Consider the following 16,908-nt stretch of genomic DNA (forward strand, 5'->3'; position numbering starts at 1 on the left):
TCTTGGAATTTATCTCAGATTTAATTTGTGTTAGTAGGTAATTTATAAAAGGAAATGTAACTGACTCGCTCCTGGCATTACCCTTTTCCCAGTGTGGTAAATAAAATTGAATCTGGTCCTAAAAAACATTCTTCCAACTTAAAGCATTTTTTCAATGGTTTGCTTCTCTTTCTCTTCCGGTAGAAAATAAACCTCTAATACTTGTACAGTCACAGAGTACACTGAATAGATTATTATTCAATTTGGTCAAAAAATATGGATAGTCAAGTCAAGTGATATTGTGCATTCATCCACTGAGGCCAGGCAGCCAGATCCGTTTCTTCTCCATTCTTAATTAGATTGGCAGTGACCTCAGACACAGACTGGAAGGGGCCATATGTCTCTTCCAACCGTGTTTTCCAGTAATTGAAAGGATTGTTACTATGATGATTTACAATCATTATTGTAGTTTCTTCTGTTCAATACAAATTGCGTACATTTAACATGTATTTCATTTCTGACTAAGCCAATAATGCACAAAGGGCCTGATTCAGACCTGATGGCACGGCTTCAATTTCGCAGCACAGGCTATCGACCGACCACGCATGCAAATGCTACACTGTGCGCATGAACAACCTGTCCATGAGAAAGCTGTCAGCATACATTTTCTGGGAGGGGGTGTTAGAAGGGAGGTCCCAGCAGCCGCTTTCTCCCCAAGCCATCGCAGTGCCGAGTAAGCCCTGGCTTATAGAGGAAAACTATTAGATGGTAAGCGATTAAGAATGGTTTTCCCCTCATGTGCACAGCTGCGATCGCAGGTGTGACCAGGGGCGGGGGGAGTGCATTTGGTGTGTGTTTGTGTGGGGGGGGGGGGGTTAGGGGCTGTACCTGATCACTGGGCAGTGAAAACTCGCAGCCTAGCGATCAAGCCTGAATCAGGCCCAATGCCACAAATAATAGTTTCGGGAATTCAAAGGGTACATTATTAACTCATACTTCTGGAATCTGGAATCGCCCTATTATTGCTAAATGTTGAATAACGCAAATTTTTCCAGCAACAGGCCACATTGCACTTGCAGGCCACCCACGGATCTACATCAGGCCTGCTCTGACATTGCTGAGTACCAAAGCACCACTCAGCTACAGGTAACAGGTATCTGCCTTTTTGCCATATTAAGGTATGAAGCTCTTTTAAGAATAAGCTGTGAAAAAGTAGAAAATGCCTTTAAATGTTCCATTTATCGCAGATTCTTATGCTTCACTGACTTGAAATATTACAACCCCCATAATCACCTCACTGCTTACAGATCTGAATGCTGAACCTAAATGGGTATTATGTGTCATCCGAAGATGAGGGATAATGGTAGAGAGTACTCCACATGAACCTGGTAACTCAACACTCACATCTATCAAGCTGTCTTTCATAGCTGCCAATGCAGAATGCATGGAAAAGGTTAACTAGTTCACTGCTGGAAGTTACATTATGTACTACTGTAGTTCCAGAGTGTAGTGAAAAATGAATTGCATGTTACACTGGCTAAAAATGTGCTCTCATTGGGCTCCAACAAGCCTTGTTTTGCACCTATTAAATACCCACAATATCCTTTGTTTTTACAGTCCAAAAGACTTTAATTACCTACTGTCCTCCAGTGCTGACATCGTACTGCACTCCATGCTGGCAACTCTGGAATCCACACCTAAGTGCTGCATAGGACTGAGACATTTGCAACAGTGAAGATTTGTTCCCTACAGTCTCCCCTCTATACTCATGCCATTTTGTGTAATACGGAACTTTAAATGTTACATGTAAAAATATGCTAAACTTAAAAACATTTGGTTATCGGAAAAATTGTGACTAATGAAATAGTTAAATGATGAAATCATAGTTATAACAAACCACTAGATAGAGAGAACACAGTATTGCATATGTTTATACCATTGCAAAGCGACAGAGAATGGCACACAGGTGGTGATGATGTTAGTGAGGAGGACACATGAGTGCAGGGTGAATGTGGGGAAGAGACCAGGATGAATGTGTTGGTACCTGAGGCTTGCTGTACACCTAAAGCAATAAGACTTCCAAGGAGCAGCAATGCTAGAACTGCACTCAGGACTCCTAGAAACACTTCTGGCTGAGATCTAACACCCAGGGAGCCAAGGAAGTGCCCTCTCCCCTTCCGAAAACCAACCTAAAGAAATAAGAGGAATGCAGGCAGATAAATGATATGGTGGAGAAATACATGTGACATATAGTTTCCTCCTTTGAAATTTACATTGGCTCATTATAATAGGCCACTTAGCAGCACTGGACTCTATGGGAGACCTTAAATTACACATTTTAATTAGTCCTGCTTGGCAAACTGAAGTAAAGTTAGCTTTGTACTAATGCATGCCAGGTGCTTGCCTTGAGCAATGGTATAAATGTAAATAGGAGGTAAAGTCACTAGTCCAACATATCAATATAGAGCACACATAACAAATACATAATTATTAGCCCAATGGCTGGCATACGTGCTGGATAATGAGCACAGGCACCCATAAGAGTCAATAGTTTACAACAGTACAAAAAAATGTCTTCTAATTTGTGCAAGTAAGAAAAGGCTATAAATGTTACCTACACATTTACTACACTAAGGGCCTTATTTTGGTTCATTCTTTCTGACAAAATCCTTCTTAGATGGACAAAACCATGTGCACTGCAGGTGGGGCAGATGTAACATGTGCAGAGAGAATTAGATTTGGGTGGGGTTTTACTTCAAAGTGAGACCTATATTGCAGTGTAAATATAAAGCAGTCAGTATTTTCCCTACACAGAAACAAAATTACTCACCCAAATCTAATTCTCTCTGCACATGTTACATCTGCCCCCCCCTGCAGTGCACATGGTTTTGTCCATCTAAGAAGGATTTTGTCAGAAAGAATGAACCAAAATAAGGCCCTAAGGCCCTTATTCAGATCTGATCGCAGTACAAATGTGTTCTCAAAATGGGCAAAACCATGTGCACTGCAGGTGGGGCAGATGTAACATGTGCAGAGAGAATTAGATTTGGGTGGGGTTTTACTTCAAAGTGAGACCTATATTGCAGTGTAAATATAAAGCAGTCAGTATTTTCCCTACACAGAAACAAAATTACTCACCCAAATCTAATTCTCTCTGCACATGTTACATCTGCCCCCCCCTGCAGTGCACATGGTTTTGTCCATCTAAGAAGGATTTTGTCAGAAAGAATGAACCAAAATAAGGCCCTAAGGCCCTTATTCAGATCTGATCGCAGTACAAATGTGTTCTCAAAATGGGCAAAACCATGTGCACTGCAGGTGGGGCAGATGTAACATGTGCAGAGGGAGTAGAATTTGGGTGGGGTGTGTTGAAGCTGAAATCTAAATTGCAGTGTTAAAATAATGCAGCCAGTATTTACCCTGCACAGAAACAAAATAACTCACACAAGTCTAACTCTCTCTGCACATGTTATATCTGCCCCCCCCTGCAGCAGTGCATATGGTTTTGTCCATTAAAGTGAGAATTTACTTTTGTGAGTGATCCAGAATGTATTATAACAGTGTCATAGAAAATAAAATACACAATAGGCAGGTTCATGCAGGGGAGTAGCGAGGGTGATTCCGTGGAGCACGAGATCCAAGCACTGAAAACTTCAGAGGGCGTGTGCCAGGACTCTTACCCACAGACAGAGGTGAGCTGTTCGGTTTCCATGGAAACCCACCCAAACTCACCATGACTTATAGGTTACAAGTCACGGCTTGTGTCTCTCTGCCAGGCTCTGATCCCAAAATTATGCAAAACACTGACATCACAGCATCGTATGTATCACATGTATAAGTTGCACTACTGTGTGGTGTAAAGTGTGTAATGAGTTTTACTGTGCAATAAAAAAAGTATAAGGCATACTGCTACTGTGTGGCATCACATGTATAAGGAGTACTGCTGTGTGGTGTAATGTGTATAAGGACATGTATTATGACATGGTGGTGATTGTCTTGTCGTTATGTGCTGCTTTGATAGTGTTGTTGTTCAGTAGAAGTATATCAGCTTGCTCCAGGGGCTCCTGTAGCTGTGTATGCTTGGTTATACTAACTTTGCAAAAATGCAAGATTTACTCCCAAATATAACTTGCAGTCAACTTTACAACAGCCCTTTAGTTCCTTACTAGTAGCTTGATGTATATTAAGTGCAAAAACTGCAGTCTTATGTGTGCATATTGAGATGCAAGAATCTAAATATGTCCAACTCAAAATGCAGAAGTATTTCGCCCTTAGGCGTATAATTGCATATGCTTCCACTAAATTGTTTCTATAGATTTGGACTGACGGAGTTAGATATAGAGGCAAACGTTGCATTACATTATTTGTAAGGTCGACAGGGTCAGAAGACAATGGGAAGGTCAAAAGGTTGGCAGGAGTTTTTTGTGTGTTTTTTTTTTTTTTCTAGGAACTTGTGCCAACAGGCGGTATTACCCTACGATCCACTAGGGCGTAAAGGGAGAATATAAAAGTGTGCCCGAAGCATGGTGTGCCCAAAGCATGGGGAGCGCGGCGAGCCATGCTAGGGGATGTAGTACACCGATACGGTGTCCATGTCGACTTATGTCAATATTCGGGTCAAAAAATGTGAGTCAAGTCGACCTTTTGACTGTTGACCTATTTCATGCGTCTACTTAAGCAAAATTCGGGTCAAAAAATGTGAGTCATGTGGACCTTCATACAGTCAACATTATGACCCATTCCCCTTGGTAGTTTGATTAGTGAGTATGAAATGAAATGAAAAACAAATGCCGTCCCATTTATTTACTTTTTACACCTAATGTGAAACTTCTTTCCTGCAATGATCACAATGGACATGGCTAATACGGCCAATAAGGAATCCAAATTGATACTAGCAACCGAAAATACGGCAAATTGTATTCGTATTGATAGCACATCAATACGAATTGCCGTATTTTCGGGATAGTAAATGTCAAAAATAAGTGTATTTCTGGATACAAATACACCTATTTTTTACAAATTTCCTTTAGTAAATTTCCCCCTTCATGTAATGTAGCCACAACACTTAACCTCTGTTCTGTAGAGGACAAGAAAGCCTTGACACACCCGCAGTGTAGAGAATGAGCCCCACTTGTGCTCCACAGCAGTGGGTAGATTATAAAAAAAATACCCTCCCAAAAAAATCACCTTGTCCTCATTGATCCAGCTTGTGGTGACTGTTCTGAAACCACTTCTCTATAACATAAAAAACATTGGGGTTCCCTCATTTGAAAGAGGGTAAACCCCACATTAAAGTCAATGTCTGGTGATAACACTGACCATTAGATATTAACTCCTGCTCTACAGATAAATAATGTAGTCCAGGCATGGGTAAAGAGCCCCCAATCTGGCTACCTATAGTAAAGGGGCACCCATTTTAGAAAGAGGGGGTCCATTAGTACTTATTGTCTGGCAATCACTTTGTGATCAGAGGACAATGTTACCCTACGCTACAGAAAATGTCCATGGGGCTAACGTGCTACATGTCCTATCACCCCCATAATGACCCCTGCAAAACTGTGGGCACATATATCTGAAATAGGTGAGTCCCCTCTATGGAATTATGTAGTCTTGGGGTAGCTAGCTTCTGGTGATCACCAGACAATATTACTCTGCAGTACAGAAAATAGACATTTCTCTTATATTGGTGGGAGGCTATGACAGCCAAATATACATCTGGGGCACCGTTTCTTGCTTATGACTCTGAATTAGGCCCTAAATGAGGTCCTTCTTTTAAAATGCTGGAAACAATAAGAGGTTTATGTAGGTATGAGTTCATAACTAATAATAATAAAAAAAACACTGTATATAACAATTAGCTGGACAATTCTATCTAAACCATAACCGTTTGAGTGCCAACACCTCTGTGAGAGATGTGTAAAATAGCTGCTCAAATTGCCAGCGTCACTCACATTTGTTATATAAATTCAAATAAAAAATCTTGTGTAAGAAAAGAAAAAAAAGAAAAAGATAAAAAAAAAAAAAATCTTGTGTAAAAAAAAAGATTATATTTCTTAAATAAGATAAACATTACCGGTCATTATGATGAACACATATGTTTGCTTGGCATCTGTTCTGACAAATCCACTTGGCACTAAAAGGGTTAATAACACTTCTATGTAGTAGTGCAGAGTGAACACTGTGCAATTGCCATGGTTTTATATACTTTTACCAGCTTTTCTTTCGATTAATGTATTATATGAACAGGTAGACGACGCGCCACTATAGTGAATTCCCACCTTGTGAATTAATGAGCACGCTGTGCGAATAGATGTGTACGGCTAGCGAAGAAATGTCCAAAATCATTCGTAGCAGCTATTGATTTTTCCACTGGTCACCACTCATCACTGCCCAGAGTAGTCATGGACTTATTCTGTAGCTGCGATGAAATCAGCCTGATCGAGGCCGGAGCCAATGTCACACGCCCTCCCCTAAAACGCTTGGGCATGCCTACATTTCCCTAGACCCACCTACCATTTTTTATGACATGCCTGCGTTTTTCTTGGCACTCCCCTTATATGGCCAGTTACCACCCCCAGATAAAACAAAAAAACGAATGGAAAAGGAAAGTAGCGCTATTTCTATTGTGTAGGGATACATTATACAAAACAACATTAGGATTGTCTGTAAAAATACACGATTGGTATATTTATTAATACAACCCATTAAAATTAAAGTTTAATTAAGATTGCATAATGTCACATAGGGTCATCACAGTTATTATAAATAGCACATTTAATCCCTCTATTAAAGATGATTTGGTGGAATTTTAAAGATGTAAGTAAATGAAAATTCTAGGCACTTTGTTAATTGGATTAATCCCACCGCTGGAGGAGTTCTAATGGGCCGCTGATGTTACGCAGGTCCTCACAATAAGGACTGATTGTGAATATCCGCTAAACGATAGAACATAGGTGACGTAGACAAGCTCAGTGTGTACTTACCTCTACCGTATCAGGAGTTGATGCGGTCTCCCCTGTAGCATCCGGGACATCCTCATCATGAAATGTGGCACGCTTATAGTCAGACATCTGGAAATAAAAGCTCAGATCAGAACATGTTTAAATCTACATAAAGAGATAGATACTACAAAGAACCCTAGCTATTACAATAAATATTGACTCTAAATATTTAAAAGCAGACAAAACATTTGGTACTTGTGGATTATCACGGCTCCCACGATGGCCATCGTACATGAAAAAAATCGCATCGCATGCGATCACATCGCATGCGATTTTTCACTGAAAAGCATCCAAATGCATTGGAATTAGTATGAAACATGTTCAATGGCCCCCAAATTTCATTTTTGAGGCTGTACCACCCCCACTATCAACGCGAACCCGAAGCGTGGCGCGCGCAGCGAGCCCGCGAGGGGCGGCGGTACGCGTCCTACGACCTTTTCATACCCCCACTATCCACGTCGGCGTGGAGTTGAGAATAGAAAGTGTGGCGAGCGCAGCGAGCCACCGAGCCCGATGCGTGGCGAGCGCAGCGATCCCCGCGAGGGGACGCGTATACCTTCACAGGTATACGCGTCCCCTCACAGGCTTCACAGGTGTCCGCGTCCCCTTGCGGGGCTCGCTGCGCTCGCCACGCATCGGGCTCGGTGGCTCGCTGCGCTCGCCACACTTTCTATTCTCAACTCTACGCCGACGTGGATAGTGGGGGTATGAAAAGGTCGTAGGACGCGTACCGCCGCCGCTCGCCACGCTTCGGGTTCGCGTTGATAGTGGGGGTGGTACAGCCTCAAAAATGCCATTTGGGGGCCATTGAACATGTTTCATACTAATTCCAATGCATTTGGATGCTTTTCAGTGAAAAATCGCATGGGATGCGATTGCATGCAATTTTGTCAAAACGGCAAAAATCGCATCGCATGCCACTATATATGGCATGCGATGGGAGCCGTGATAATCCACAAGTACCAAACATTTTAAAACCACATTATAATGGTTTCACTTAAATACTCAGACCTGTGCCTGCAGAATGTATACTTCAGAAACACTGGCATGTAATAAGAGGACAATGTGGTAATGTTATGGTATCGGGTGTGAACCCGCAGCCGGGACTGCTGTTTAGGACAGCCACGGCGGGACCCTACGCTGACTCTGTTGACCCCCAAAGTTAGGTGACCAGTTCCTGCAGATACTAGGCTTTGCCTGTAGCCGCCACGTTTGAAAGGGCGAGTTAAGCCCGCCCTAGCTCCGGTGCAGCCAGGTGTTATGAGAGGGCAAAGAACCAGGGACCCCCTAAGTGTACAGTCAAAAGGTAATCTGGCTAAGGAAGCCTTACTGAAAATTAAAGAAAAAGGCAACTTGCCGAAACTAACGCAGCTAATTGCACCAGCGACCTAGTCGCCAACCACCAGCGACAGCGTTACATACACAAGAATAAATTACACCACACCAAAAAGCACGCCACAAACAATACGCACGGAACACTGAACACAGAATAAGGCACCGGGAGTTAGTACCCAAACAAAAGCAAATATGGATACAGCGTACTGCTGCTGAAAGGACACCCTTGCACACCAAGCAGAGGGTGGGTAAATAACAATATGCTCGGAGAGCAACAAGAAATAATTAAATAAACCAGGCCCCTAGCAGGGGTACCCACGAGACCAGGAACCAACTGAAGAGACAGGGAACCACCACAGGGAAGAATTCCCTGGCGCTGACAGACACTGGTGCAGAGAAGGAATATGGCAGCTTGCCAGGACTTTATAAATAAACAAGGAACAAAACCAGGCTCCACAGGAGCACTTACATGACCTGGAACTGGCACAGCAAGACCGTGGAACATCCAGCAGCTCAGGATGGTAAAGAGCAGGCTGGGACAGACTGGAGCAGACAGACAGGATTCTGCAACTGAAAGTAAAGCAGGCTGGAACTGCCAAAGACCAGGAAGGTTGCACTGGGCTGAGTGCAGGGTGAAATAACTAATGACCAGCAGACGGCTGGTGAGCTCCTAACAGAGCAGTAACAGACAGAGGGCCAGCAGGAAACAGGAACTAGCAGCTACCTGCAACAGGAACAGGAAGCTAGGACACAAGAACTGAAGCTATCACTGGCAGGGCAGAGCTAGAGAGAATCCCCTATGAAGGGCTCAAGTGATTAATCAGCTGAAAAAGATCCAGACAGCTCCCAAGCTGTACTAACGAGCTCCTTACCTCGCAGACTTGTGAATGAATTAAGCTCACAGAATATACAGCTGTAATGGCACAGACCTACCACTGGAGGCCACCAGAGAGTCTAATTCCAAACACTAGCTGAACAGAACACAAAACAGAACTGAACCATTAATCATGGTTCCTAACAGGTAAAACCTCCTTTTTCTGTGTTTTGACAACATTTTGTGTATTAATGTACTAAGCATGACAATGATTATGGGCTTCTCCATACCTCCCAACATTTTTGGAAAGAAAGTCTTCTTTCGTAAGGACAGCTATTATCAGGAGATAACCAAAAAAAATAAAAGAAAATGAAAAATAACCAATTTTAATGTAAAACTAGTATTAACGAAATACAGTACATTATTACTAAGCAAATATAGATTAACACTTGAGATAAAAAAAGTTGATGTAAGGTCATCACTTATCTTGGCGACATCTGGTGCAGTATGAAGACTAGCACATGCACATCAAAAGGGGGTGTGGATATGTTGAAATGTGCCTGACCCACATTTTTATCACTATGGGGGTCTCGGAGATACTGGCCGAAGATTATCTTATCTGTAGTGCCAGTTACTACACTGTGACAGAAGCCGACTGTCACTGAATATGAATTGGCATTCTAGTGTCACCCCTGTAAATTTTTAATGCGCGCCTTTGGCGCACAATGTCCCTGTTTATGAAGCATTATGTTAATTTTGGCTCAACCTATGTGGCATTATGTGAATTTTGGCTCAATCCATGTGGCATTATGTGAATTTTGGCTAATTCCATTTGGCATCATATGTAAGGGGCAATTATAATGGGGTTTAGTATTTTGGTATATAATGTGTAGAAGTTGTATATGGTGTGGTACACTACACTCAAGGACACGCAACTTTTAAGTGGCCACACCCTTTTCCGGAGTAAAACTACATCCTTCGCTTTTGTCGCCAAGGTGAGCCTGTGTACTTTAAACGCCAGGGCCTATTTTTGGGTGCCAGACAGTTTCCCGACAGTCCGGATCCTGACAGTCATTACCCCGATGTCGGGATCCCGACAGTCAAAACCCCGACACTCGGGGTCCCGATGGCCACCGGCTATTCTCCTTCATGGGGGTCCACGACCCCCATAGAGGGAGAAAAGAATAGGTGGCGAGCATAGCGAGCCACCATGCCCGCTGCGTGGCTTTGTTGCGCTCGCCATGCTGTCTGAGTCTGGCCAGACGGGATCCCAACATCGGGCTAATGACTGTCGGGATCCCCACTGTCGGGATCATATACCACACCCCTATTTTTAATCCCATTCCCACCCTATCTCTGCTCTCCTCTCTCTCATCGCTCTCTTAGCATGGCACCACTAACACCCCCCTTCCCCTTCCCAAACATTCTCCTATCATGGTGATAGTGACTGAGGTGAGGGATGTGTGGGTGGGCGGGCCCCTGCTTCTGGATTAACACGCTAGTCACTGCTCAGTTATTCTATCGTCCTCCTCCTACCTCCCGGCAACCGTGGAAATGTTCTGTTTTTATAAAAGGTGCTGGGGGAAAAATGTCGGACGCTCACAGGACCCACGGCGCTGCTTCATTTAAGTGTTAAATAGATAAGGGGCGCCCTCTAGCAGCCAGCGCCCTAGGCAGCTGCTTAAAGCTGCCTAGTGGTAGCGCCGGCCCTGGGCACTAAAACATCTATTTGTTTGCAGTAAGTGGCGATAGAGATGGCAGCTAACACAGTTGTATGAGATAAGGCGTCTTAAATCTTTAACACAGTGTGGGCCACATAAAAAAATCATCAACGCCCGTGGACCACTAAACTACAATTACAGTATTTAGACTATTTTAGAAGACCTGCTAGTAGCAGAACATTTATCCTATATAAACCACCTTTTGTCTACTCAGCTTCAAAGTAGCAGCACATTTATGCTTTTTATCATCTTTACTTTAAACTAGCAGCCCAATAAATGTATATAACACACCTTATGAGACATTTAGTTTAATCTAGCAGCCCATTTAAGAACCTACAGCTGACTCCACTAGTGAGTAGTGACAAAATAATTACAAGCCTAGGAAAGTAGAAGCTGGTCCATAAGGTGAAGCACTGTTGCTGCTTTGAGAATGCAACATATACACCCCACTGCGGAGATGAAGTAAAGATGGCCAGCAGAAGGGTCCTCCCTGGCCTCTCCTTTTATAATTTCGGATAAGCAAGAAGGCTGGGTTTTCCAAGGCGGGAAAGAGGCAGGATGTACTAAAGGGAAAATGCGGTAAAACAGGGGTTTTACCGCATTTTCCTATGTACCATTACCCGTCCGCCCCGTCTCCGCTGGGCAGGGTATCGCCACCCTCTGGGTGGCAATACCCTATAGAAGCCTATGGGCTTCTATCACCGCCCGCCGTCCGCGCGACCCCCCCTCCCATCGTCCTCCTCCTCCCCCAGCAGGTGTCACAGTCGGGAGGACATCCGGCTGCAGGGGGGAGGAGGAGACGCAGGGGGACACTGACAGCCGCCGGGATGTGACGGAGACCCCCGCACACCACATTACAGGTATCGTGGGGGTCTCCATCACCGCAACCCGATGCTTGCCGCATATGTTAGTACATATGTGGCAGCATCGCAGTGGTCAGGCGAAGGGCAGCGATGTATATTAATACATCCTGCCCAAACTCAGACCTCCTGTCTCACCAGATCTGCAGTTGCCTAATTACCTGTAGGGGCACACAACAGGAACATCTGACAGCTACTGCTAATCACAGCTCAGGGGCGTGTCTCCACATTTTGCAAGGCCTTATTAAATTTCCCAGGAGATTTTCTGCTATGCACTGCTGTAAACCCAAACTTGCTCCTGTTCACCTGGAGCAGGCAGTTTTCCCAAATTCTCTGCAGAAAAAGTTTACGTGAGGAGACACTGTTTTCTGTGGGTCTCATGCTTCTTCTTGCTCCTAATGTGGCTCGAATTCCTGTCGACTACAGAAGCAACATAATGCATATCAGCAGGGTCGGCTCTACCATTAGGCAGCTTTATGCATTTGCCTAGGGCGCCGGGCTTTTGGGGGGCGCCACCAAGTCTGCCTATCAAAAAATCAAGGATGTCTCTGAGGATCCTTGTTGTACTTAATTCAGGTATCTGCTCTGGAACTTCTCAGAACTCAGCTCCATACTTTCCCTTGAGGCATACTTCCCTACTTTGCTGCCACTTCCTCCTTGTACTCTGTTGTGGGTGGCAAAGGGAGGCCTCCAGGGAAAGCAGGGGACTTGTCCGCCGTTCCTGGGGTGGGGCTGGGAGCACCAACCAATTTTTGTGAGCCTCCCTGCCATTACGGAATGTTAGTCATGTATGCCTTTGGGGTTGGAAAGTGGTTATTGGTGGCAGTATGGGGGGGGGGGGGGGGTGCAGTACTGTAGGTCAAAGTTTTGCCTAGGGTGATGAGAAGCCTTACACCGGACCTGCATATCAGGGAGTGGGAATAGCCATGTGTCTTGTATCCTTCAGTCAGCCTTTAGAAGTTTAGAGGGAGCTTTCCAAGGGCGTTACACAGAAACCTACTATAGAGGCAGAATCAGGTGAAGGCATGCTCTAATAGAACACCTCACATTGGGCCTTATTCTAGTTCACTCTTTCTGACAAAATCCTTCTTAGATGGACAAAACCATGTGCACTGCAGGGGGGCAGATGCAAAATGTGCAAAGAGAATTAGATTTGGGTGAGTTATTTTGTTTCTGTGCGGGGTAAATACTGACTGCTTTATTTTTACACTGCAATATAGATCTCACTTTGAAGTAAAACCCCACCCAAATCTAATTCTCTCTGCACAAGTAACATCTGCCCCACCTGCAGTGCACATAGTTTTGTCCATCTAAGAAGGAATTTGACAGAAAGACTGAACCAAAATAACCCCCATTGTGTAAAGACCAGCAACTAATGTATATGTCAAAATATCTCACATAGGATAATAAAATTACACTCTCCCGAGTACATGAATAGTCACATTTCAATATTTCATGTCCAGCAACAAATAATAATTTTTTGGGAATGTGGTCGAAAGGTCAACAGTCAATAGGTCGAACCCCTATTGGTCAACAGGCCAAAGGTCGACACATGAAAAAGGTAGACATGCTTTAGGTAGACATGTTCAAAAGATCAACACAACCAAAAGGTCAAGATAGAAAATGTCGATATGGAAAAAGGTCAACATAAATTTTTCATGATTTTTTTTTTTACAAAAACCAACTCATATTTTTCCATTACAGCGGGCATAGATGTAGAATATAATAATGTACCGAGTGCAGCTAGGCATGTACCCAAAGCATGGCCAACTCATTGAGCCATGGAAGGGGATGCCCATGTCGACATTTTTCGACATAGATACAAAACAGGCATGTCGACCTTTTGCTTGTGTCAACATTTTTTCTATGTTAACATATTCCTTTCAACCTTTTCCATGCATCGACCTTTGGCCTGTCAACCAATAGTGGTCGACTGATTGACGGTCAACCTAATTACTGTCGTCAAAATGTTCCACACCCTAAATTTTCAGAGGTTAATTTAATTAGAAGACAAATTATCCCTTGTCTATATGCTGCACTTACAGTAATGCCAGCTTGTGGATTTCTGTACACAGCCCCACAGGACTGCATACAAAAATCCATGAATCTGGGGTGAGATTGGGTTTCAAGGGAGTGAGCACCACTACCGATAACACTTTTCTACACCTTTGCACCGGCAACACGCACTCCCTTGCTTATGATTGTATTGATCCCTAAAGCTTCCATAATGGAACACTGACAATAAATATATTAACTGATCAACGTACTGAATTGCACTACGTATATTTCTTTAGAGAAAGTTATTTTAGAACACTCATTGCTATTATGACTATGTTGTAGATCACAGGTTTTTCAAATTTGGTCCTCAGAACCCCACATAGTTCATGTTTTCCAGGTCACCTGTGGATTTTTGTGACAGTTGATCACACACAATGGACCTGCTGGGTGGGAGACCTGGAAAACGTGACCTGTATGGGTTCTGATTTGCCGAGGTTGAGAACCACTGATGTAGATAGCAGAATACTGAGAGCACATAATGCACAATGGAAAGTATATAATACAACATAGTTTATGATTATATTTATGGCTTAAACAGAAGGTTGCTAAGGCAATCTGTGGGGCACATGCCACCTGCCGAGTTAAAGATAAGAAAACTACAGCTAAAGATAAGAAAAGCATTAGAGCAAAGCTGTGCTTTTATCATACCTGCCAACATTTACACATGGGAAATTGGGACAAAATGAGCTGCATCTTCAATCCCCACAACCCATCCAGAACGCTCACTTACATGTTATCCATTCCCCATTTGATGTCTATAAATCATGACCAACCTGCCAAAACAGGACAGTTGAAATATAGGCTTTTATTGAAGCAGTAAAAAAAGACTATTGACTTTGGGGCAGATGCAGAATTAGATATGCCTGTTTGCTGAGCGCATTGCATCTTTTATTTATTTACAGTTTCTTATATAGCGCAGCAAATTCCGTTGCGCTTTACAATAGTAGACATTGATAAAACACAGAGCATGCTCAAGAAGTGAGCATATGCTTGCAGCATTTCAGTGGTTACTCCACTTGAGACTGAAGGGGCGTAACTATGTTTTGTACTTGTTTCCTAGCACGGCGCCAGCGATTTTTATCTTAAGCATCGGGACCTTAAAAAATCGTGTTGATCGCATCGCATGCAACCAAATCGCATGCGATGCGATTTTTACAGCGCCGCTGTCAGGATGCCGATATTGTGACTGCCAACATCCCATTGTAACATAGAACAGAAGAATCCGGAATAAACAAGTGTATTTGAAAACCAAAATAAATATGTCATACAGTATTCACTTCAATATAAGCTGTACATACAGTGCACAATACATATTGTGAACACAAATGTTCCCTGCTACTTGAGAATTCTTAAACCACATCATGAGAAACAATCCTGACACACTGGGATTTTCCTTTTAAGGTGTGTACATATCTTTCATTTCATTTTTCTTTCTATTTGTTATTCAGGTGCAGATATGAACTATTACTACATACATTTACTGTGCATCTGACCATAGAAAGAAGGACATATTGACTATTCTGAGGAAAAATGCAAAGATACAATATTATCAGCCTGTATAGCAAGGTAATGGTGTTGGTGGGGTCAAAAAAGGATAGTTGATATGGTAAAAAGTTTTATAAGTATTATGGGAATTAATTGCAACCCAGGCTGGGGAAATAGTGGTCTGTGGGTAGAGGGAAAACTAACTGGTACAATAATTAAATATAGATATATGGAAATGTCTCTCAGAAAATATGGAGTAATAATCTAAAATTCTGTGAAAAGGAGGGAGAGAGAGAGAGAGAGAGAGAGAGAGAGAGAGAGAGAGAGAGAGAGAGAGAGAGAGAGAGATTGATTAAATTCACAATTAGCTATAGTGTGTGTGTGTGTGTGTGTGTGTGTGTGTGTGTGTGTGTGTGTGTGTGTGTGTGTGTGTGTGTGTGTGTGTGTGTGTGTGTGTGTGTGTTTATTATGATACTAGTATAAGTGAGGTGTATGGTACATATAGATAAGTGTTACTATCCCTTGCACACGTCAGTGCATATGTATGGGCAGAGAAATACATTAGTGTGCACCCAGCAGTGTATGTATACAGAGCTCCCATTGGCACTCACGCTGTTGCTGAGATTCTGAAGCGCAACGTTCATGCTGATGATGATGATGGAGCAGCGACTACATAAACCAAGCCAGGGAATCCAGAGCCATGCGCAGGAGCCAAGGGATACAGTGCCCGCTGCCCATCCCCGGATCACCCTACAGATCCTAGCCAGCCTTGGCAAACTGCAGGGAGATAAGGCCTGAGAGAGGGGGAGGGAGAGGCAGGGCGAGGGAGGGAGGGAGTGAAGCTGGGGCTGCTAACTGGGAACGCTCTGGTTACCATGACAAACCCCTATTGTATCCTTCAACAGGAAGGACAGGAGAGCATCAGATGTTACAGTCAGGGAGGGAGAGGAGAAAATCAGACTAAAAGAGGAAAACAGAATGCAGAGAAAGATGCGGAGGATGGAGAAAGCCAGTCACAGCCCTCACAGCAGACGGGAAGAAGCACAAAAAGGACAGCTACAAATAATGCCCCCTACACACGGGAGAGGCAGCAAGTGGGAGCACTTGGAAGAGATGTTGGCTATTTGTAGTGAGGGATCTGAGGCTGCAGCCCAGCAGCTGTCATATACTGTACTGTAACTTGTGGTCTGTCTGCTGCTGTATACGTGCTATAGGACTTTGTGCTATACAACTTTAGTAGGATTGCACACCATTGCATGTAGTACTCTCACAGTCCTTTTACACATAGATGGCATTAGTAGAGGCACATTGAAGATGTGTTACATAAATAACAAGTCACTTTTTCATCTCTTCACAAACAGGATAAACCACTAGCATCTACAAATGAGAAAACAATGCTTATAGTATAATAAACACGGTACTTGTGAGTTATCCGGGCTGCCGATTTCTAAATCGGGTCGGATCGGGCACATCGCATCGCATGCGACCATCGGATGCGATGCGATGCGATGCGATGACCCGATTTTTCCATAGGAATCAATGTTAAAATGGACTGAGTCCATTTTAACATGGAATTCAATGGGAAAAAGGGGTCCTTTTCATACCCCTACTATCCAAGTGGGCATGGAGTTGGATATAAACCTGTGGCGAGCGTA

At 43.4% G+C, this 16,908-nt stretch overlaps 1 protein-coding gene across 3 annotated transcripts in view; it reads right to left on the reverse strand.

Annotated features, from left to right (window-relative positions):
- ECE2 (endothelin converting enzyme 2) overlaps positions 1-16,908 on the reverse strand; it is a 103,995-nt gene that overhangs the window by 77,408 nt on the left and 9,679 nt on the right. For 2 of the 3 annotated variants that reach the window (XR_014471764.1, XM_083177410.1), the window contains exons 1-3: positions 15,865-16,179; positions 6,963-7,049; positions 2,024-2,168 (exon numbers count right to left, since the gene is read on the reverse strand). Coding sequence is in view for 2 of the 3 variants with exons in the window: in XM_083177410.1 (XP_083033536.1) it covers positions 2,024-2,168; positions 6,963-7,049; positions 15,865-15,897 (265 nt within the window). In the remaining variant the exon portion in view is untranslated. Of the gene's footprint in view, positions 1-2,023; positions 2,169-6,962; positions 7,050-15,864; positions 16,180-16,908 lie in introns of those variants that run through there. The other variant, XM_083177411.1, reaches the window with a different exon arrangement.

This window comes from Crinia signifera, chromosome 3 (genome assembly GCF_055691185.1).
Source record: "Crinia signifera chromosome 3, ASM5569118v1, whole genome shotgun sequence".
Classification (NCBI taxonomy): domain Eukaryota; kingdom Metazoa; phylum Chordata; class Amphibia; order Anura; family Myobatrachidae; genus Crinia; species Crinia signifera.